The sequence below is a fragment of the Microtus pennsylvanicus genome, chromosome 4, assembly GCF_037038515.1.
Source record: "Microtus pennsylvanicus isolate mMicPen1 chromosome 4, mMicPen1.hap1, whole genome shotgun sequence".
NCBI lineage: Eukaryota > Metazoa > Chordata > Mammalia > Rodentia > Cricetidae > Microtus > Microtus pennsylvanicus.
Window position 1 is genome coordinate 100,605,333 of NC_134582.1, and position 24,186 is coordinate 100,629,518.

At 47.1% G+C, this 24,186-nt stretch overlaps 1 protein-coding gene across 3 annotated transcripts in view; it reads left to right on the plus strand.

The window, feature by feature from the left end:
- The first annotated feature begins 1,234 nt into the window (after positions 1-1,234).
- The window catches only part of E2f3 (E2F transcription factor 3), a 79,291-nt gene continuing 56,339 nt past the window's right edge, over positions 1,235-24,186 (plus strand). For 2 of the 3 annotated variants that reach the window (XM_075969979.1, XM_075969980.1), the window contains exon 1: positions 1,235-1,681. In XM_075969979.1, the coding sequence (XP_075826094.1) occupies positions 1,310-1,681 (372 nt within the window). In that variant the 5' untranslated portion in view covers positions 1,235-1,309. Of the gene's footprint in view, positions 1,682-2,609; positions 2,849-24,186 lie in introns of those variants that run through there. The other variant, XM_075969981.1, reaches the window with a different exon arrangement.

Consider the following 24,186-nt stretch of genomic DNA (forward strand, 5'->3'; position numbering starts at 1 on the left):
GGGTTGTAGCTTTCTCTGGCAGTCCCACGTCACCATAAAAGCCTGTCCTTCGGATTACTGCATGGCGGATTAGAAACCCGGAGATCAGTTCTAGGTTAGCCCCGATTAACTCCCCTTGGTGTTTCTGGGCCAGAGAGGGTGTCTGTTAGACTGCAACCTATACTTGCTGTACGAGTTCACGGTACAAAAGAGTTAATTTTTACTTAAACCCAATTCGGGCTAATCATGAAGCTACCAGGAATGCTCTGGAATATGAACTAAAGTGGGCCTGCAGTCGCGTCAGCTGAACCTCCTACCCCCACGGTTCAGTCTGCCCACATGCTTCTGTCTATCAGCCCTAGCCTCCGGATCCGCTCTCGCGCCATTGGTTGGAATTCAGGAAGGAAGAAACGCAGGATTTAAAGGGCTCAGTTTTCCACCTGCCAGGCCGGGTCCAACTTGCCTTTGACACGTATTTGTGAGAATCACTAACAGTTCTTCACTCACTACACTGATTGGTTAAAGGAAAAGGAGTCCCCGAGGGTGTCACCTTGACAATCTCCAAAACCGAAACTTGCGCTCAAGATTATCTCCACACTGCGTCTGCGAGGCAGAGTCCCTGCCCAGGTCACCAGAGCCAGCCCCTCGGGAGGGGCCTGGGAGAGGCGTGGCTTTCCGTGGGAGAGTAGGATTTTGCTCCACCTTCTAAGAAGCCTGCTCTGCTTCCAGCCAATCAGGCTGGCCTATGCAAATAGAGCCCGGGTCACCCCGGTAACCATGCTGTATAGGGACCAATGGAAACCGGCCAGTGGCGACCTCGCTCCAGGATTGGTACCCAAGTAAGGCGACAGGGATCCAATGGACTGTGGGAACAGTCCTCGGCGGGCAGAGGGGAGGAGATATGCAAATATGGTTTGAAAAGCCGGCGGGAAATCTGAGTTTCGCGGGAGGACCTTGGCGCGTAAACCGTATCCCTTCATTCATTGTCAGCAGCAGCTTCCTGGAGCCATTTTTCAGCTGCCGGCCGCAGCACCCGGGCTGCCGCCGCCGCCTCGCAATCCGTTGCATCGGCTGCCCCCGACGCCTCCATCTCCCCTCGGGGCCTGATATCCAAGCGGCCGGGACCCTCCTCTCTCCAGACCCCCGATTATTTTTGGCCCCGGGACCTGTGCGGTGCGGAAAAATAAAAAAGAAAAGAGAGAGAGAGGGTTCGGAAGCGCCGGGAGGGGAGGCAAGAAGGAGAGACTTGGAAACTCCGACTGCAAATAATAAAGAAATTGAAAGCAATACGTTAATATATCGTAACACTAAAAAAGAGCAGGAGCGAGAGATGAGAAAGGGGATCCAGCCCGCCCTGGAGCAGTACCTGGTGACCGCCGGGGGTGGGGAGGGGGCGGCTGTCGTCGCCGCCGCCGCTGCAGCCTCCATGGACAAAAGGGCACTGCTAGCCAGCCCCGGCTTCGCCGCCGCCGCCGCCCCGGGCACGTACATCCAGATCCTCACTACGAACCCTTCCACCACGTCCTGTGCCACCTCCCTCCAAAGCGGCACCCTGGCCGCCGGCCCCCTTCTCCCCAGTGTTCCCGGCGCGGAGCCGGCCACCGGCAGCCTCCTCTACACCACGCCACAAGGACCCTCCAGCAGAGCCGGGCTGCTGCAGCAACCATCAGCACCAGGACGCGGCGGCGGCGGCGGCCCTCCGGTAATACCCTCCCTCCGCAAGGTCCCTAGCCCAGGTGGGAGGCGGGCTCCCGGGAGCGGTGGCTGCGTGAGCGCGAGGCTGAGCATCGTGGGCCTCGGTGCTGTCCCTCGAGCGTGTGCTTATTGTTAGACTTGGGGTGCTTCCTTGCGGACGTTGGGAGGACCTGGGGACCTGGGCAGGCGCGCGGGACAGTGGGGAGTCCCTCTTTGCGAACCTCATTCAACACTCCAAAACTTTTCGCGCCCCCCCTTCTTTTCCTGCACTTTTCCCTACCCCCACTCTCCCCTCCCCTGCAACTCGAAGCTTCCTCTTTCTCGGGCGTAGGAAGGGGTCACGCCCCGGATGGAGAAGGGGGTGGGGGAGGGAGTAGTGCACTGGAGAGTGGGGGACCCCAAGGGATGTAAACTAGGGGACCCGAGCCGTGCCTGCCTCCCCTTCGGCCTCTGCTACCCCTGGGTTCCCGGGGGTCCCACAGGCGTGCTCCAAGCGTACGGGCTTCAGTGCCTGGCACCTTTGGGGACCTAGCTCCCGGCAACAAAGGGGATCTGGGAGGTGGAGGGGTATCGCGGTGGGGGAGGTGGGGCTGCGATCCACGGGTGGGCCAGGGCTCGCGCTGTCTGTGACTAGGGGCCGGCGGGCGGGTGCTCCGGCCTGGGCGCATCTCCGCGGTCGCGGCGGCGGCGCCCGCGTGGCCGGAGCGCCGGGGCCTTGCTTACCGGGCCCCGGGCCTGCCCTTGACCCGCCTCTCCCCTTGCCCCTTCCTTCCCCGCCCTGTCCCCCTCCCCGCCCCCCGGCGACGGAGGGCGGGGGCAGCCGGGTTCCCGTCCCGCCGCCAGGATCTGTCCCTTCTCTCCGGGACCCGCCGGTGACGTTTCGCACACGTGCGCGGAGGACGCGCCTGTGACTGGGGAGGAGGTGGCGGCGGGAGGGGGCGCTGGAGGGGGAGAGGGGGCACCCACTTCCTCCTGCTCGCCGGCTCCCAGGCCTGGGACGGTCCCGGCGCCCTCGCACCCAGCACCGCCACCCTCCCTCTCCCGTCCCCACCCCCCCCACGGCGCCCGCCCTCGCCCGGCGCCGCCGCTCCGCTCGGCCTCGGGCCCCCTCTCCAGCCGGCCCCCCACCTCCCCCGGAGCCAGGCTGCTTTCGGAAATGCCCTTACAGCAGCAGGTTAGTGACCCGGACCGCGCGGGGGCCCGAGCCACGGCCGCGGGGACCCGGGATCCCCGGGGGGCCCCGAGTCGGAGGATAGGCGACCGAGCGGGGTTTTGGAGTGGGAACGGGGGGTTGGGTGCTTGAGGGAAATGAGTAAGCAAGAAAAATCTAACTAAGTAAATCCCCGGCCTCCGCTTTTAGGAGCCCCGGGGCGGGAGTGGCCGCCCCCGGGGTGGGTATAGTGTTTACGTGTGTTTCTTTTGGGGGGTGGACGGATGGGCAATTGAAACCCAGATGAGGGCTTCACGCCCGTGGCCGAGTTGAGCTGCTTTCTGTCTTGCTTCCCTTGTGCTGAAGGGGGAGGGGGCGGGTCAGAGGGTAGGGTGTCTGTGGGGTTCCCAGGCCACCCGCCACCCCCTCCCTTTGTCCCTGTAATTTATAAAGCGCCTTTGAGAGATGATTTAGGTCAGTATGCGTCTTCCCTTTTTGTTGCTACTAGAAAGAAGTGTGGCCCCGAGGTCTCCCCTTCTTCCTTTCTCTCCTGCATTCCTTCCTCCATGCCTCCTGTCTTCACCCTCGTGTTGAGGATTGGCCCAGACCAGGCTCGAACCCACCCGGACTCATATCTGTGGTTGCATGTATAATACCAGTCAGGGACCTCATCTAGTCTTAGGTCTCTATGTGTTTGTTTTGCACAATCAATAATTTGCTAGGGTCTTTTAAGAAAGTCTGTGCACATATATGGGACTTTGGGAGATGGAGTGGGTAGATAAATAATTAATTTTTAGAAATTCCCTTTCTGTTCATAATTTGGCTTTGGATTGGATCTTTAGTGCTTTCCAGCCTGGAGATACTTAGTGGGGATGTGCGATACAGTCCCAGTGAAAGAGGTTCATCCTTTTAGTGACTAGGGTCTGCCAGCAGGGGGGAAGCCGAGTACAGTACCTGCTTACACATACTGTATCCAGTGTGCTAGATTCTCAGGCACAGAATATTCCATGCTTTTATTAGCAGTAAATAATTTTGCCGACTTGATTAAACATGCGTGGCCATACAGTAAGCCTATTTCCCCTACACAATCGCTTCCTATATCATAAATAACCTGAAACAACTGGCTATTGATATGCTTCTTGGATTAGATTCAGATTTTCAGGGAAAGTTATTTTTTGATAATAGGAAATTGTGAGACTACTAAATTGCTCTTTTAAAAAAGAATCTTAAGATTATTTGTTGGACTAGGTCACCAAGGCTGGCTAGCCAAATTTATATGTAGTTCACTGTAGTTAAGTGTTGAAAATATAAAAATAATGGTCTCATCGTCTTCCAAGTTATTTCTAAACTTTATTATCCTTGCCATGAAGTTATTATTCCAGGAATATAGGTTGTTTTGAATTTGGATACTCAAAAATAATGTTTCATTGTAGGAATATAAATGCTTCTTATACATATTCAGAAGTCATTTTATATAAGATTGTAATGTATGCTGAATCACTGGTTAATCTACACTTTCAATGCTGTATCTTCTGGGAGGGGTATGAAGTTTATCTTACCAAGTGCATACAAAGTCCTCAGTATTGCAGGCAAAGTTTGATTTATTTTTTTTAATCAGTATTTTTGTGGGCTTCCAGTTAGCTTGAAATTTATTTTGTATTTTGAGGCAAGGTCTCTTATAGCTTTGAACTCCTGATCTTGCCTCAAGTACCTGTGTTCCGAGATTGAAGACATCCACCACCATGTCTTTGGGAATCCTATTGATATTTTCCCCTAAGCTTGGAGGTTGGGAAGGTGTAGAGAATGAACAAAGATGGGACCATCCAAACATTCTAGAATTCTAGACTCACCTGGGTCCACCTTCAAGTTCTTTCTCCAAACATTTAAGAACTTGACAGAGCAAGTGACTTGCCTTCTCACTAACTGTAGCCTCCTGTCTTTATTGACATGCTGTCTGCTTGTAGACAGAAGACAGATAATCTGTCAGAATTGTCCATTATTCTATAAAATAGGACAATAATGCTAACTTTGAGGCTTTTTCAAGTAATATAATGTATGTACCATCCTTAAGCACAAAGCCTGGCAAATAGTAGCTGCTCCATAAAATTAGCATTCATAAATCAAGTATTTTTATAACTCTGGGACTGCACACATACTGTCCCTTTGTTTACCTATATGAGCAGAATGATCGTAAGTTTTCTTAAGGAGCATGCCATTTCATTCTTCCAGAAATGGAGGATCTATTAATGCAAGAGGCGGTAGCCTATCACGTCAGATTTGCTTTAATTCAGTCCTAGCAGCCTTCTGATTATACTGTCCTTCGAAAGAGCCCTGCACGCCTAAAAACCTCATCTGAGAATGAAGGACTGCACATGCATTTCAGCAGGGTCTTTTTTTCCTGAGCAAGTCTGAAAGAAGAAAAATGTGGGTTCCTGTGGTTCTGTATGCAATAATCTTGCTTCTGCTGAGATGTATGGTTGATGCCAAGTTGAAGCTGGGAGAGAATTTTTAGGCACTACATACCCCAAAATGGAAGTTTTAATATAATGGCAATGCCCAGACGTGGGCAGTACAAATAGCTCCACTATAATCATTCCCGAGGGCGCCACCCTAATCGTCCCTGGCAACAAAGCACCCTTAAACTGAGCTAAAGCACCCAAGCTTGAGAACAGGAAAGGATTTTTTTTTCAATGTGTATTTTTCTAAAAATCGCCACCTTGTATAATACTTGGAGGAAGGACAGAGTCTGCGGAGTTTAGGAGTTTAATGACGTGCTGTGTAAAGTTAACTTGGGAAAAGAATATCTACTCTGGTCTTAGGAATAAATACTAACACCTGGGGGCTGAAAGACTGGCGGGAGGCGGGGCACTATTTGGTGTCTTAGAAATAAAACCCAGTAGTTTCCCCTTACCTTTTCTCATGCTGTCTTCAGTGAGACCACACACACACACACACACACACACACACACACACACACACACACTCTTCCAATTGGCTGTTTTCTCCAACTTACCCCGATTTATAAATAGTCCATATGACTGGCTATAAACATTGTCCTAAGCTAGCCAGCTCCAATTCTTTTTACCCATCTACTTTTTAGTGATACTTTAGTCAGGATGGGTGGAGATCATTTACTTAGTATACCGAGTCCCCCAAGGTCTGTGAAGCTACCTGAAGTAGTGCAAGGAGGAACGATGCCAGTTTTCGTCCCCGTGTTGAGGGGAACATTCCTGAATTCTTTGAGGTGCAAAGTATATGGTTTGGTGTGCATTTTCATGGTTGTTAGCAGTTAAATGATGGTTCAGGGACTGTGTTTACAATTGCTGAAGAGCCCCCGCCCAGTAATACTTCATGGGACTACGAAGATGAGATAAACGGGAAAGTATTATGTATAGGAAACCACAGATGTAGGGCCTTCCTTCTCCCCATCCTGTGTGCCTTCTAAGAATGACTGGGAAAATGATGTCACATGGAGAAGAGGCTTACTACAGAAGCTAGTCACTAGAAAGCAGCCACTCAAGAAACTGGCAAGGTGGGGTTAACACAGCAGGATTATTTAGGTGACTTTCCAGTGGGTGGGGTCTTCAGTTTATCTTCATCTCATACTTTTTCCTTCAAACGTTCCTCTCAAATATTTAAGTTGTAAGAATGTGTTTCCACCCTGCTAGCCTTAATGGGAATCGGTCTTGTGGCCACAGTTACCTGCAACTTCGAAGATGTGGTTAAAGCCAGGATGGAATCCATAGGTCCCCATAAACTTGACTTTGCTGGAGACCTTGAGTACCAGGCTGAGGTTGTGCTTTGTAATGTAAGGCAGGAGCTACGTGAGCTTGAGGTTGAAGACAGTGGGGTGATAACATTGAATCCAGAAGATAATAATGAATGAATGACCGACTTCCCTAAGGTAGCCCAACTGTTTGTGGCCATTCGTAGTGTCTGTGCAGCATTCATATGACTTGACGACAGCATTTCAGATTAGCATATCCGAGACTTGATAAATATGATGGTTCTGGAATCGTAACCTGGGAGTTTATAAAGTGTAGTTCTTAACTATCCAACCCCCTTTTTTTGCAGGTGACAGTTACAGGCCACTGCAGTTAAGTTACGCAGCCAAGGTCACCAGGCAGCAGGGGGCAGGCCAGAAGTGAAACTGGAGATTCTTGCCTTATCAACTCTTCAGTGAGAAGAGGGCTAGCTGACTTAATGCCCTGCAAGGGAGGCATAGGTGTGTGAATACTTAAGTTACCCTCAGAAGCAGTTATACTGGGGTTTCATGAAGACACACACTTTGAACCACCAACTCTGAGGTCCCAACTTATTCCCAGCGACACTAAAAAATCAAGGCTACTGTAGAGACTCAGTGAAATGGACTTTTAAATGGAAAGGAATGACAGGATTTCCTAAATAGTGACAGCAATTTTTTTTTAAAAAAAAAAAACAAACTTGATCTTATATTTGAATTATTCATTGGATGTGACATTTCTGGTGTCCCAGGAGAGATTATTTTACTTAACCAACAACAGCCTAAAAGGATCTTTGGAACTTTCTTGGGAGAGGGACATCATGCGAAGTGTTGTCCTGAACCATCCTGAGTGACAGACAAGAGTTTTACAAGGTTCCCTGGGCCTTTGCCTTGTACCATTGACCAAGAGGCTCTTCCTCTGTGGTTAGCGCCAGGAAGATTTCTGATGTGTCAAAGCCGCCGATCAGTTAACTCTTTCAGAGGAAGTCGTCAAAAGCCAAAGCTCATTTCCTTAAAATGACCTTATTTTACTTGTGGAACTGAGAAAGCTTAAAAATAGAATTGCTTCAAGCTCTGAAGCTGGAAAGTGAAACATAATCCAACATGGTTGCAGCTCACAGCCTGCCCTGGGACAGGGGTATCTATTTATCTGTAATCCGCAAGCCAGGAAGGTCCCCTGTGTGCATGAGGACTGACTTCCTGTGAACCATGAGTAGCAATTGATGAGAGCCCGGTTATCAGTGAAGCTGAGTTCCTCTGGAAGCACATTTGATGGCTGGAGGAGGTGAATGCCCTTGGCCTTCCCTGCCAGCTCTTGCCAGTCTGCCCTGGAGAACCTTGTCGTTCTTCTAGCATGCTGTTGGGTGACTGTTGAGAGCGGCTCTATCCTGTTCTTCTTTCGCATCTGTTACGTGTGGCTATGAACTCCTGGGTGTAGGCAGTGAACACAGACTCTGTATGTTTCACTCCTTCGTGTGGTGGGGCTTTTGGGGAGACATAAGCAGAACAACATCCTTAAGTCTGACACCATCACCTCTGCCCTTCGGCATTTGACCTCTCTGTGTGCAAAGACTGTGTGTTGAGTAGAAAAGCAATGCTCTCCTAAAAGGCATATGAGAAACAGCTAGGTCTAAACTTAAATGGAGGCTACAGGGCCTGGGTTTCTTTTCTGCTTCCACCGTCTGCTACTCTCTTCATTGGCTCATCCTTCTGGGGTGGGGGAGTATTCATAAGGGGGAAGAAGATGAAATCAGTTGTTGCCTGGGAAGTGCTTAAGCCAGTGTCCCACAGAGGTGTAATAGAGTTGCCAGGCCCTTTGTGGCCATCTCTCGTACTGCATTCGGTGACTTGGTTTCTTTCCACTGCCCGATAGTGTTCATTTCACGCCATTTGCCCCTCTAAGAATGCTGGTGTCTGGAAGGGGAAGGAGTGTATCGCATCCTACCGTGGATGTTGCCTAAGTGCTGTCACTGGGCCCCTGGTCTTTGTTACCGTGTTCAGAGCTGCTCGTTGGCTCAGGAAGAGAAAGAAGAATAAGTTTCTTATTGTCGTAGTACAATCAGTAATGCTGTTATGAATGAAAGCTTTCTTTCTCCAATGGAACTTGTTGGTGAGACGGCACGAGGAATGCAAATTGCGCTGTTAACATAACTTCATGTCTGTGCAGTAAGCCATGGTCTGAGGCTAGTTCAGAAACCGGGGTGCCTCTAACTTGGAGATTCAGAGATTCCTTGGATACGTACATGAGGGCCGAGAAAATGTCTCTTGCTCACCAGAGGCCTCTCAGTTTCCCTCTGAGCCATTTCTTCTCATCACTCTGTTTGGTTTTGGTTTGGAGATGGTCTCAGGTAGCCCAGGCTGGCCTCTGGTTCTTTATCTAGTTGCAACTGAGTCTTGTTGGCCCTGAGATCACAGATCCGTGCTGCCACACATTCTTCCTGTGCTCTCTACTCCCCTCTTCTCTTTCTTAGGGGTGAGACTTGCAGCTCTTTCCCTGGCTTTGGGGTATGGTAAAATCTTGGTTTGAATTTCCCTGCCTTGTTTTCCCTGCTTTCCTACGGGGAGGGGCGTACCCCTGTGGGTGTTTTGAGTGGACATAGGTTGCCCTCTGGAGCATTGGTCACTCCAGAGTGACCTTTTTTCCTTTTGCTGCCCTGCCCCATTCTCATTGGTCCTTCCAGCCCACCTGAAGAAAGTTCACACAGAGTACCCCCTGACTTTCCAAGCCTCAGACCGCTTCCCTGAGTGACTTCTGTCTTTCCTGGCGCATCCAGTCTTCCTTATATCCTTTTTGGCTTTTACAAACCTTCCCGCCCAGTGATGGGGTAGCTGGCTCTCCAGGTGCTCTCTGCGGGTCTTTTTGATTGTCGGTCTGTTTGAGAAGAGGCGTTGTCATTAGTTGCCTCAGTGGTCTTGGCATCCCGTTAGCTCTGCTGGGGCAAGAAAGAAAGATGTGTTGGGGCATCTGCCCACTCTTGAATTTGCAATCTGTTTGGGGAGACAAACTTTAAATACAAGTCGATCTGCAGGCAGGGCTAAAAGGAGTCGGAAAGAAAACAAGACTCATGTAGCCCTTTGTATGATGCAGACAGGAATCATTAGAGAGCGATCGACATTCTTTAGACTTCACCGGATTTTCAGGACCAGCGGCCGTGGTTCCTGCAATGGCTGATCTCAGAGCGCATCCATGCATACCCTAAAATGTTCTTGGGTAAATTTGGGCATGGTGACGTACACCTTGAATCCCAAGATTTGGGAAGTGGAAGCAGGAAGATAAAAACTTGGGTAGTATATTAAGTTTAAGGCCACCCAGGCTACTTGAGACCCTATCTTTAAATTAGAAAGAAGTATCTCCCAGGACACAAAAAGATTTTGAGATACGTGGGCCCTATCCTGATTAGCAGTCTCTGAGGATAAGATACAGATGTGTCTTTTTTTCTTTCTTTAAATGACCCAGACAGTGTCAAAATGTGCTGCCTCTTAGACCCTGTGGTTTAAGCTTCTCGAATGCCACAACAATTTCAATATGCCGCCTATTGGACATCCTTGACTAGGCTGGGGAGACTTGAACCCTTGGTAGGAAGCAGGAGGTTGGTTGGCATGAGGGGCACCAGTTGGACTGGTCAATATGGGGATAAGGAAACAGTTGGATGCGTTAGAATTGGGCTAGAAGGACTTAGGAGAATTACTGAGTTCAAGGTCAGTCTGGGCTAATGTGACCCTATCTCAAAAAACAACAAAAAAAAATGGTCTAGAATAGGGATTGTTGCTTTCCTGAAAAAGCGGGGTTAAGGACAAATTGGAGGTATGGGTACGTCAGGCAGAGCTGTGCTTACAGAGAAGCTGGGTGTTATCACAAGGGTTGCGAGGGCCCTCACCTTGCGTTGTGGATGCCAGAGGCCAAGGCTCTCCTGTGTGTTGCCAGACATCCAACCTAGTCTAAAAATTTACCAGTTTTAAAATGTTGGTTTGATTGAAAAGGAAAATGTGCGGGCCAAACAAAATAGGTCTCTAGGCCAGATTTGGCTTAAGGGTTGCCACTCTGCAGTCGATGGTCTGTGGGATAATAATAGCCAGTGTTTACGGAGTGCCTGTGGGCATCCAGGGCAGGAGACTAAGTGCCTTCCTCGCCTTAGCACGTTATCTGCATGGCAACCTACAAAGTGGGTGTCATTTCCATCCTTGTTTCACGCGGGAGGAAGCCGGCTGTCAGGGGTTAAGGGGCTGGCTTAGGGCCCTGACAAGAAGTGGGACAACCAAAATTAAACCCAAGGAGCCTGGCCCCGAGTCTCAGCTTATTTCTTCTTTATCCTTTGTGTCCTGGCATTGGGTTAAGTACATAGCAGGAAACCAAAGTTACCCGTCCAAAGGAAAGAAGTTAGTGTTTTACCTTTGCAGGTCGAATAACCTTTATCCAAAGTGCTTGGGACAGAGGTGTTTGTTTGGGACTTTAAGACAATCACTTACTGCTTAGGCTAGCCTTCACTTAACTGTCCTCGAGGGTGACCCTGACTCTTGCCTCCACCTCCCAAGTGCTGGGATTACAGGAAAATGCCCTACCTGGCAGGTTGGGATTTGTTCGTTTGCTTGTTTGTTTTTAATACAGTGATATTTGCATATAAGTAATGAGATGATTTTAGGAGTGAGACTTCGGTCTGAACACCCTTTGTGCTGTTGCCGCAGCTTCGAGGTCATTTTATACATTGCTTTTGCTAGTTTTGTGCAGGGAACCATTTTATGAAGTGGAATTTTCCACTTGTGGAGACATGGCGGCACTCAGAAAGTTTCAGGTTCTTAAAGTCTTTCGAGATTCTCAGATTAGGGATGTCCAACCTGTGGTCAGTTTAGCCTGAGGCACTTGATCCAGGTAAAGATCTCCAGGTTCCATCCCTACCCTTAGTCGGAAGCTTGACATCTGATCTTGCGAAATGTGTAGGCAGCCGAGAGTGCAGGTTAAGGTTCTCCAGCTGGCAAGAGTCTTGTATAGAATATATGATGCTCAACCCATCGTCCATTGTAGAAAAGAACAGCCTTGAAGACCTTTGTTTGCGCCTACTGTGTCAGTACCAGCTTCTGGATTTCTAGGTCACTGCAAAGCAAACCATCCAATGATCGTGCCCAAAGGGTCCTGGGCATGGTAGCACATGTCTGAATCCCAGCTCTGGAGAGGCAGAAATCAATCCCTGGAGGTTGATCCCTGGAGTTCACTGTCTAGCCAGTCCAGCTTCAGGCTCTGTGAGAGACCCTGTCTCAAGAAACAAGGTAGACCTGGGTATGGTGTCCCCTGTCTTCGTCCTAGCACTCAGAAGGGAGAGGCGGTCATGTCTGAATTGCAGGCCCTCCAGGCTATGCAGTGAGACCCCGTCCGAAAGAAGAGGAGGAAGACCAAATAGAGTGGAGAGTGGTCAAGGAGGGCACCTGATGCCAGACTGGCTTCTGCGTGCATCCAGTCACGTGCCTTTACCTCCACGAGTACACAGATCCCACATAAAAACCCAGTGTGTTACAGGGAGTTTGCCAATGACTGAGGATCTAAGCTTGGGAGGTCAAACTGGGCGAGTTTGCTGTGTCCAGGCACCGACCCCAGCTGGATGCCCTGCCTTGAGCGGTTTAGTCTAATTGCAGGCTCTCTGTTCTGCTGGGAACAGATAACCCAATGAACAGAAAACTGGACTTGAATTAAAAGAGAGCTAGGGTGTGTCTTTGAGGACATGGGTACTGTAGAATTGGAATAACTGGAAGAAGCAAAGAGAAGGGAAAAATTAAAAATCTTTGGCTCAAGATATTTAACTCCTGGGGTGGAAGAGAAGTTGAGGCTGAACTCAACCCTAGGAAGTGCTGTGTGGAGAGAGTACCGGACGGTGGCGAGGAATGTGTGTGCTTTCCAAGGTTCTGGGGCTGAGCCCTGGAAATATTTGTCACTCTGGTACAGAGGTTATATACTGCTCAGAAACCACAGGCCAACAACTAGTCTTTCTAGTTTTTGGAGGGAAAACCGCATAGGTGTAGTAGCACAGAAAGCTTTCGTTGTTTTGCTTTTCTCTGTGATAGGAAGACGAGTCAGAATCATCAGGTTGATTTGATGGGGGAGGGGTCGGTACTGTCAGGATTCCCAGAGACAAAAACCATCAGATGTGATTTGTGATGCTTGACCAGGTGTGCACTTGGCCACTCAGCTGCTTGGACAGAGAGGCTCGGTTTTGCTGTGTCAGAAAAGCACAGGGCCAACAGGGGAGTGACATTTGTAAGGACAGGTCGTGTGATTACAACTGAAACCAGTGTGGCCCCTTTCTTCAGAATATCTACAATTAATTTTTAAAAATATATAACCATGTTGAAGCCTGTTTACAGCACTCCTTGAATTTTGACTGATTTTGTTGCTATATTGGGTAGCAAAGTGTGTACCTATCACATTGGTGATGTCATAAGGCTTCCAGAGCTTCTTGTTACTGCCCTGCTTGTTAGCATCTCAGACACCCTGATTCAGGGAATTGTCTTTAAAGTGAGCTCTCGGCCTTGCAGACCCATGACACAGCAGTGGGGTATGGTAGGAGCGTGGGACTTAGCAGTCTGACTCTAGAAACATGCTTTTCCACTCACCAGTATGTGACCTTTCACCAGTTACATCGGTGAGACACACTTACCTAAAATAGTGATCCGATCTCATTGGCTGGTCAGCCGGATTAAGTGAGATAGTGTTGATAGGAAACACGGTTTGTACTTCACGGCACCCTCCACGTCCCAAGGTAGGAAGTGTCCAATTTTGGCCTAACCTTCCAGGAAAACAAGCTATGTACAGTACTTCATTGTGGTGCGTCCTGCTACTCTGGGGAGTTCAGGAGGTGATTGATTGTCTTTGTGGCCTCAGTAGACAGGAGTGGTGTTCTGTAATGATGAAAATAATGTACAAAGTGGTGAGGGAAATAGCAGTCATGTTTCTCAGGCATCTGAACTTGGAGGCCCAGGGAGGCTCCCAAAGCAGCCTTAGAAAGGTTTAACATAGAGTAGGCTCTTAACCCTGTTAACATCTTGCCGGATCCTTGTTTTGTTGAAGAAGACAGTCCTGTGCATTTTGGATTCTTTGTATGTCTGACCTCCGTGCTCTCAGATGCCAACAGCATCCTGGCAGATGTCATAATCAACATTGACTCCAGGCATTGCTAAATGCCCTGGGAGCAAAACCACTGATTGAGAACCACTGAAGAAAAGAAAGATACAGTGATCGATCATATGTGCATCCCTTCTATAGATGCTATAAATATTGTTGTAAACGTATTGATGTGTGTGCATGTGCATGTGGAAGGCAGAGACAAACTCGGGTGTCGTTCCTCAGGTGTCAACTCCCTTTTTAAAATTTTAAGACAGGGCCCCTCATTGGCCTAGAACTTGTTAAGTAGGCTGGCTGCCTTGGCTGGCTGTTAATCCTCAGAGATCCACCTGTCTAGAGCTAAGGTAACAATCATGCACTTCCATACCTCGCTTTCGGGTTCTGGGACTGGAACTCCAGTTCTCCACCTTGTATGGTAAGCACTTTACCAACTAAATTATCTCCTGACCGTGTGTGTGTGTGTGTGCATATAGTTTTAATATTTTAATATATTTTAAGCGGCATACATTTGCAAGCAAATGGCTCCTTATTGAATTTTCACTTAGAAATGCCCAGCCGCCCTGCGGAACACCACAGCTCTAGCCTCCTGCTCCCACTCCTGGTAGATGGTATTTGTGTGTCTGGCTAAAGCTCTCTGTTTTATGACCAGCATAATATTAATTTGCTGTAACTCTGAAAATAAAGGTTCAGAATCTGCAGTTTGGAGAAATCAGTTTTACATTTACCATTGACTTAGCTACACTGTTAAGAGAGGCTCGCTCAGATCAACTGTTCCACTTTTTAAGCCCAGCTCCCCCACTTCACAGTTTGGAAGTCTGGACATATACCTTCCCTCGATGGCCTGTCTCCTCCTGACATTCCTACACGGCTCGGAATAAGGATCGCAAGCAGCAGTTATGATCGCTGCTTTGCCTGTGCCTGAACACGCTGAAGTCCTTGTCATTGTTATTCCGCCAGGCATCCAGGCCACCAGCAGTCTGCAGCTACTCTTCCTGCTTGCCTTCCTAGGTGGCAGTGTCAGCCACTGGGTGTACTGAGTTATTTAACTTAATTGGCAGGTATGGTGGAGTGACCAGCATGTCACCTTCTGGATATTAGGAGCACAGCAGTGGCAGAACAATAGAATCCCGTGTCCTCATGTGGCCTTACAGCTAATGAACAATTTGCCCTGTAATAAACACCCACTGCTGGTATTGTTTCTGATGCATCTCATGGCTTGTGGCTTGTGATGAGGGACCACAAACCATCACTATCACTTTGGAACTTGTTGGGAATGTTTTCATGCAGGACCCCAGGACCTACTGAGTGAAAAACTTGGGTGTCAGGGCCAACAGGTTATTTTGATAACTGGTCTAGGAGTCAGTGCTTGGGGGAAGAGACCTGGGGAGAACCCAGGGCTTTGATTGGGCCATAGCGTTGTTGTGTGGTATCAAATCAGCGTTGCTCGTGTGGAGATTCTAGCATCAGAGTTTGCAAAGCTGGATGTGTCAAGGTAGTTCAAAATGGCGACACTTTGTCATCTCTTCCTTGTATGGACCAACCATGCTTTAAGTGAGATGACCGAGATGGTTTCTGATAACAGAAATGACTGGTCTCTCATCGGGTTTTCATCAGTCAACATAGAAGTGCTTCCTGTGTCTGGAGACTACCCCCACCCCCCAGTTTGGAGGTAAAGTTTAATGTAGCCTAGGCTATCCTTGAGCACAAAACACATTCAGAGATGACCTTGGACTGCTGCTTCCAACTCTTAAATGACAGTCACAGATCGAACCCACTATACCTTGCCGCCAAATCACTTGTAGTGTGTTTGTTTGACCATTGTTTTTTCTTATTTTAATTTCTTAACTGTTCTTTTATCTGCCCCCATTGAAATCTTTATATGTGTAATCAGATTGCCAGCCAGGCACACAAGGTGTCTGTGGAGATGGAATGGTGGCTCTCCTTACACGTTTGGAAGTTGGGTATTTAAGGATATTGTAAGAAGTGAAACAGTAGAACATGGGACAGCGCCCAGCTGGGAACTGGGCACAGAGTAACCTCAGGATAAATGTCCTTGCAGTTTCTGCCCCATCCCAGTTCATTAGAAAAACAGAGGCATTAAATAAACATCACAGTTCCTTGTACGAAAACTCTGAGATTCGGTTTGCATATTCATTACCATTGTATAATTAAAGTGAGAATCATAGAACCTAAACTTTTGATTTAAGGGTTACTTTATACACAAAAAAGAAAAGAGCTAGGCGGATAGCTCAGTGGTGGAATATTTGTCTAGCTTGAACAAGACCCTCATACCCACCACAGTACCACAAGGGGGGGGGGGGATGTTTCTTGTTTTTTGTTTCTGGTTTTTTTTTTTTTTTTTTTTTTGGTTTTTTCGAGACAGGGTTTCTCTGTGGCTTTGGAGCCTGTCCTGGAACTAGCTCTGTAGACCAGGCTGGCCTCGAACTCACAGAGATCCGCCTGCCTCTGCCTCCCGAGTGCTGGGATTAAAGGCGTGCGCCACCACCGCCCGTTGTTTCTGTTTTTTAATGATGATGAGTTGGGTCTTTATTTTAGAAAAGGTCAAATCTGATCGGCAGAAATACTTTACTTTGCTCTAACCTCAAACATGAATATAATAGCTCCCTTTTAATTTACAAGCATGAATTACCTCCACATTAGAAGGGGTGTTTGGGACCCTATGTTCATTCTTCTTTTAAAAAGACAGTCTTGGCCATGCATAGGAAAGACGATAAGGGTCTTTCACGATCCAAGTGTGCCCCGTTTCTCTAAAAATGATCTCTCTACCTATGGCATTTCCTCTTTTTTTCTGCCCAGCTTGCACTCAATAACTTCTGGCCACAGCAATAGTTTGAGGTTTGCCATTTGTGATTGGTTTTACTGCAGGGGCCATAAAGGGAGGCAGGTGGTATTCAGTTCTAGCTTCCGGTCTTGTTGCAATGTGTCAGGATCGGCTTCTCATTTTAGTGTTTCGGTTTGCCTTTCTGTACAGAGAAGGTGACCCTTAGACATCTGTCATTCATGAGAGTCTAGTTCGATCCAGTACTACTGCCTCTCCTGAAGCCTGCCCTGGGGGCTGAGCCTGAGGCCTCTTCTCTTGACTTACAGAGTAAAGAAATAGAAACAGAGCTATACTGTCTTAATATCAATGAGTTTCATAAATATTTGTCAGAACTTAGTGACTGGATTATCAAAGGGATGAATTTTAATTTCATTCATTTTATTGTGTTGTGTGTGGTGGGGGTGTTGGAGGATAAGGTAGGGGGTGTGGTTCTCATCTGGTGGGTTTGAGGGATGAGACTCAGGCTCCTGGGCTTGGTGACTGTCACCTTTCCAGCTGAGCCCTCTCCCTGGCTGGAGTCTTGCTTTCAGTTTTCATTTCTTTTGTTGCGTGAGTGTGTGAAAATGCCATCACTTGGCTGTCCTTTTAAGAAAGGCACAGTCTCCTGTGGTCTTAAGCCTGAGAGTGATCTCCCTTTGGAAGAGGTGCTAATCACACCTTACAGACTTAGAAATGATGTTTATTGTTCTGGAAGATGCTTTGTGTTAATCAGAGTTCCAAAAGCTGATAAATGTAGAACACAAACTTATTAATTTACCTCAGGAAGTAATAGTGCCCAGTGAACAATTACAGATATTTCTATGCTTATCAGAGGAAGAATAAATGAGTTGAATGGCCCCATTAGTAATTGTACTGCTGTGGTGGCCCCTTTCTGGAGTGGGCCTCGGAGTGGAAGTACTACTGGCTGTCCAAGGAACGCACGGATACTACTTAGTTTTAGGACTTCTTTTAAAATAAGAAAGTAGAAAGAGGGGTGAAAATTCAACCTGCTAGTCCAGAGGGAAACAATAAAAAGATTGGTCTGTCCATGTCATATCCATTTACAAATATATATATTTTTATAAAGTACAACCATTTGTACAAAATATGAAAGGAATATAAACTGACTTGCAAATTTTACCTAACTAGGTCAGACATCTTTCCTTACTAGTGCATACTGATGCTTGTTACTCTTTATGTGGCCACTCTTGGGATATGCCAGAAAGTATTTAGTTATTTTCACTTGGTTTCTGTTATTTTTGGTTCTATTTGTTACTATTTTAAATAGTGTTACATTGGATAGCCACAAAAGCCCTTCATCACCTACCAATAATGACATTATCATTCATCACATATAACACAAAGTAACACTGTTGCCACCGCTCCCACTGCTGCCCCTGCTATTGTGTATTGTGAGATGTGACATCAGAGGATGCTGCCTTTGCTGAACATCACTGATTGTATTTAACAAGCTTAGAGGGCCAGACACTATCACCTATTGTGGTCTATGCACTCAGAAGACTTGGTTCCCATCTAAGTGGGGCTACACTGATAGAAGGTATAATTATGGAGAGGTGGTAACTCCCTTAATATGAGGAACTTAGATCCCTAGCACCCACACAAAAATATCAAGTGTGGTGTCATACACTTGTAATCCCAACTCTGGGAGGTTGAGATAGCAGGATTCCTTGAGCGCATTGGTCTGCCAGCCAGTATCACCAGTGAGCCCCTGATCCCAGTAAAAGACCCTGTCTCAAAAGACAAGTTAAGAAATCCTAAGGTGTGCACCCACCCACTGAGACGGTGGGGCTCATCTAATGGGAGCTCACCAAGGCCAGCTGGACTGGGACTGATGGAGCGTGTGATCAAACCGGACTCTCTGAATGTGGCAGACAAGGAGGGCTGACTGAGAATGGCACTGTGTTTTGATCCTACTGCATGTACTGGCTTTGTGAGAGCCTAGTCTGTTTGGATGCTCACCTTCCTAGACCTGGATGGAGGGGGAAGGACCTTGGACTTCCCACAGGGCAGGGAACCCTGACTGCTTTTTGAACTGGAGAGGGAGGGGGAGAGAAATGGGAAGAGGGGGAGGAGGTGGAAATCTTTAAGTAAAAATAAAAAAATGTAAAAAAAAAAATCCCAAGGTTGGTCTCTGGCTTTTATATTTCCTGCCACATACCCTCACACATGAAGATGTACATACACACACACAGAGTATAATATATAATATAGTAAATGTGTAAGCCAGTAAGTGATGATCGGTTTCCATTATCAAATACTGTGTGTCCACGGTTGCGCAGCGGTCTCTGCTGTTGTGTGACTGGCAGTATGAGTTTGTTTATATCCGCCTCACTGCCATCCCAGGAGCAAGGCACTGCGCTGACTGTTATAACAGCCACCGTGTCACTCGGTTGGAATTTTCAGCTCTCTTGCAATCTTAGGGTGTCAGTGTGGTATACACATAACTGTAATTTTGTGTGCAAATGAGTATTTCTGTATGTCTTGCGATCACAGGGCACATGCATTATCCTTATCCTCTCCCTCCCATACGTCCTTTATGTTGTTTTGCTTAACATGAGATACCTGGTGTTTCTGTGCTGCTCTTCAGTGCTCTCCCCAGTCCCCAGCTCTCACGGAGCAAAGAGTCTGTGGTGTAGAAGACAGACTCCCATATCCACGACTTTCCCGTTTATAAATTCAGCCTCGGGCGCAGTCCACTTTGACTTGCATCTGCACTAACCGCATGCAGTTTCTTCTCGTCTGAACCCTCGCACCAATACAGTAGAGCAGTGGTTCTCAACCCGGGATCAAATGACTCTTGCACAGGGGTCGCCCAAGACCATTGGGAAACAAAAATATTTACATTACCACTCATAACAGCAAAATTACAGTGTATGAAGTTTTATGGTTGGGGTCACCACAGCATGAGGAACTGTATTAAAGGCTCGCAGCATCAGGAAGGCTGAGGACCACTGCTGTAGAGAAATGGCTGCATTAGCATTGCATGGAGCAGTGGGAGGATGGGTGAAGTGCATGGGGAGGTTGTGTGGAAGAGAGACACAAATCCAGTGAGATAAAGACACAACAAGGTGGTGGCGTTTAGAATCCCCATGGAAACCAAAGAATAACCACACAACAAAGGTAATAACATCCTAGGTATTCTGCCCGGGGGAGATGTCTACACAACCCTGGGGGTTGTCTACTTTTCAAAAACAGTGTGTTGTTGTTAGCTGCCAGGGAAGTGACAGAGATCTGTGGGAGGTCCAGAAGTACTGCTTACCAGGCCAACGTGTGTGTGTGTGTGTGTGTGTGTGTGTGTGTGTGTGTGTGTGTGTGTGTAAAGAGACAGAGAGAGAGAGAGAGAGAGAGAGAGAGAGAGAGAGAGAGAGAGAAGAGGAAACAGCCTGTCGTCTACATAACTCACACTCAGAAACTAAAATCAGGTTATTTTAGAAGTACCCTCATAATGGTCTAAGTGAGTTTAAGATTATGTTTAGGCTCACCAGGTAAGGTGGCCCATTGAGTCTATTCTCTCCGGTGTTTTCTGCTATCTCTTCTTGGGTGAACATCAGGAAAGTGATTTTTTTTTGGGGGGGGGGACTTTTGAGGCTGACCCCCTAACAAGGCCCGGTGAGCTCCCATCAGACTTCTGAGTAAGTCTATTTATTGGTGGAATTGTATTGATTGTGTATGTAAAAAGGACCCAGAGGCCTTTTGTAGTACTTTTTCATCAGAACTGCCAGCCGGCAAATAATGACACGGAGACTTAATAATTATAAAAGCCTGCCCTTAGCATAGGCTCGTTCCTAACCAGTTCTTACAACTTAATACATACTTTTATATCTATGTTATTCCATGAGGCTTGTACCTCATCTCCATACTCCCCATCCTACTGCCTTCACGCCTTCCTTCCCAGAGCTTGCTCTCTCTCCAGAAGTCCTGCCTATACTCTCCTGAATAGCTATTGGCCGGTCAGCTTTTTATTACACCAATCACAGCAATACATCTTCACACAGTGTACAAATAGCCCACAATAATCTGTGACCATGGATTATAATTTGATATCTTGCAGAATAACTGCTGAAACATTATATCCTAGAATGAAAATGGTAAGATATTTAGTAGACTTTTCATAATTTAGTTGTGGAGTTGTTTATTCAAGTTTGCTTGTCTGTTTTTCAAAAGTCTCGTGTGGTGTGTGTGTGTGTGTGTGTGTGTGAGAGAGAGAGAGAGAGAGAGAGAGAGAGAGAGAGAGAGAGAGAGAGAGAACAGGTGCCCGTCATGTGCTGTGCTGTGGTGAATGTATGGAAGCCAGAGGACAGTCTTTGGTCTTGATCTTCACTTTGTTCTGTATTTAAGATGGATTTCTTCCAAGAGCTCCTGGTTATTCTCTTTAGTGCAACACCTTCTCTTTGCGCCATGTGCTATGGAACAGTTGGCGAGTCGGGCAAGGGCCTGGAGATTTAAATGCGTGCGAGTGCGCGCGCATGCACACACACACACAGACATGGGTAATGCAAGAACGCCCAGGATGCCCCTTTTATTGTATTCCAGGGCAGCTTATATAGTGCCTTCCCTTGACTAATGGCCAGGGGTAACTCTCAGCTGCAAGCCCCCCAGAAACCACTCCCTGGACATCAGGAACTACTGAGGGCCTTGGTCTCAGCAGCTGCAAAACAAGTGGTTTGCTCAGAGCAGATGCAAACATAGAAAAACAAGTTGTTTACTCTGGCAGGCAGGGGGTCACAGGAAATTCAGCGCCTGAGGTGGCCCCCAACAATTCTGTTTTTGCCTCAGGTAGCAAGCTTTCTTGTGAGACTATCTTTGGACTTGGAGCACCAGTCCCCAATTAACAACTCCGAGACTCATTAAATATGAAAGCTGGGCCTTTAGCTTAGACTTGTTTCTAACTAGCTCTTATAACTTAACCCATATTTTTTAAATCTACATTCTGCCACCTGGCTCAGTTAGTTAGCTCTTCTTAGTACAGCGTGTTCAGCTTGTTCTGAGTCTGCTGGCGAAATCCACTCACTTAGATTCCTTTCTTTTCTTTCTTTCTTTTTTTTTACCTTTGTAGAAACTTTATTTTAATTATGTTCTTTAAATGTATTTACATAGTTGTATGTTTCCATATGACTTTTCAAGTATCTCTGGTTTGGGTTATACTTTTCTTTCCTGTCATACATTTTCCCATGCTAATCCACCCTCAAAGCTCTAAACACATTACTCCCTGTTGGATTTTGTTAGTTGTTTATTTGTTTGGTTGGTTTGGTTATTTGTTTGTATGTTTGTTTGATTTTCAAAATAGAGTTTCACCACGTAGCCCTGCCTGTCCTGATCTCACTTTATAGACCAGGCTTGCCTTGGACTCACAGAGATCTTCCTGTTTCCATCATTCTTAGATTCTTTTCTTCTTCCTCTTTCTCCCCGGAAATCCCATTTATTTCCTCATACCTACCTATTGACTGTTCAGCTTTCTGTTTTACCGATCATAGCAATAGATCTTCACGCCGTGTACAGATAGCCCACCGCAGTTTCCATCTCAGCACAGGGCTTTGGGGTTATAGACAGACGCTACTAGCTACAAGCCCAGCTTTCCCTGGGGCTTTGAACTCAGTTCCTCCCAGTGGTAGAGCTTAGCATTTTGACCCACCGAGCCCTCTCTACAGCCAATTTAATGTGTATTTTATCAACATTTAAATTTAGGTACTTAAGTCAATTTCATAAGCATTTATAAAAACATGGTTTTGCTTTGTTCGCTAATTTATCAATTCATATAATATGATTTTGTCTTAAACTACAAAAGGCACTAGGAGTTCAGGATGTAGTTCCATGGTAGATAGGGGCCTGGCATGTTCAAAACCCTAGGTCCCATCCCAGCCCTAAGACATAGAAAGAAGGCCCTAATCTAAGCCTTCTTGCATTTACTGTATGCCTACGATACTCATTTTATGAAAGCCTAGATGGTTTCCTAGACTGAGGATATGAGTGAGGGTATATGTTAGCATGCTTCTTCTGTCTGCGCTCAGGGCTGAGGTGTCTGTGTGGTTCTCAGCCTCCCCCGGAGTAGTGTCTCTCAAATCACCATCTAGACTCACATTAGCATTATGGCCACAGGTTGACCTTCCTGGGCTCCGCCAGCTAGGCCTTCTATCCTCCCAGTCTTTACTAATACTTTACATGTCTTCTTTCCCATCCTCCCTTCCCCCAACACCATGGCCTTGGCATCTTGGCTTTTTCCATTCTTGACAAATGATCTGTCCACTGTAACTGTAGCTAAGGTGTGCTGATATCTGTTGAAATTAGACCTAGAATCTAAATGTGGCTTCATGAAATGATGGGCGAGACATTTTTCTCTTCAGAGAGTCTGGGTTATTGGCATTCAAACCACCTTCCAGTGGCTTCTGAACTGAGATGTTGAGGGAAGAAGTGGAGTCATATGTCTGAAGCTTATTTAGAGTCACAGTTCCAAATCTCCTGGTGTCCCCTTCTTACAGCCTAATGAGGCTTTGGAACCCGAAGATTTCATTTCTTAATGATGCTTCACTGACTTAGCCAGACTCTGGTCATTTCTGCTAACTGTTCGAAACAGAAATACGGTTCCTGAAGCTGTTTCCATACAGCACAGGTCTGTGACATGCGTGGTTGCGTTTGTCCTGCAAGACGGACCGTTAATGGATGAAGAACTGAGACACTGGGCAGCCACTTGGGTCATGGGCAGTGGTGAGGTTTGCTGTGTAGTCAGATGGGATGCGGGGCCCAGATGTGGACCTGTGGGTTCAGAGACTTAAATCCTCCTTCCCCTCGTCGGTCCACAAAGCCACAGTGAGTTTTCTTGTGGTGGTCACTTTGTGCTGCCTGGTGCAGAGGCCAGAAGAGACTGTCAGATTTCCTGGAACTGCCCTTAAGGGTGGTTGTGAGCTGCCATTGCCGGGCCTAGGAACTGAACCCAGGTCTTTGGTAGAGTAGCCAGTGTTTTGTACCCTCTAGAGTGGTTGTTGCCATCTTTTTTTTTTTTAACTCTAGGACCTTGGGAACATTTGATTGCTAAAGGAGATACAAGGTAGCAATGGTCCTCCTAGACCCTTGGTTCTCAATTGGGGATGCTTTTACCCATTTAGGTGAATTGATGTTGTCTGTAGACATTTTTGATTGTCGTAACTGGGTGTGGGAGATGCTCCTGGCATCTGGTTGGTGGAGTTCAGGAATATATTTTGACAGTCTAATATAGGCAGGATAATTCCTCCTTACAGTAGAGTTACTTAGCCTCAAATGTCAATACGGTAGTTTTGGCCGCAGTTTGACTTGCTGAATTTTTCTCAGCCCTTAGTCAACCAAGAGTATTAAATGGGATATAATAGGAAAAAAAACCACTCTTCCTAAGTGTGTGCTGAGAAGCTTCTGACGGTAGTTCATCCCTTCATCCAGCGTACAGACTCTGTATGAGCTACTGGCCACCCATTAGCTACTGAGTCACCCTATTTAGCGATTGATTGCTGTCATAGGTTTTGTCTTCAAGGAACCTAAATGACTTAATCATGACCTCAACCACAAAACTAGTAATTGTGGCAACTCAGATTTGCCAAAGAGAAAGCTGGGAAGTGCTTCCTTCAAGGGAGAAGGTGGGGGTTGTCAGCTTACAAAAAAACAGTGCGCCGAGATCGCTGCTTCCTACAGTAAGAACCAATCTA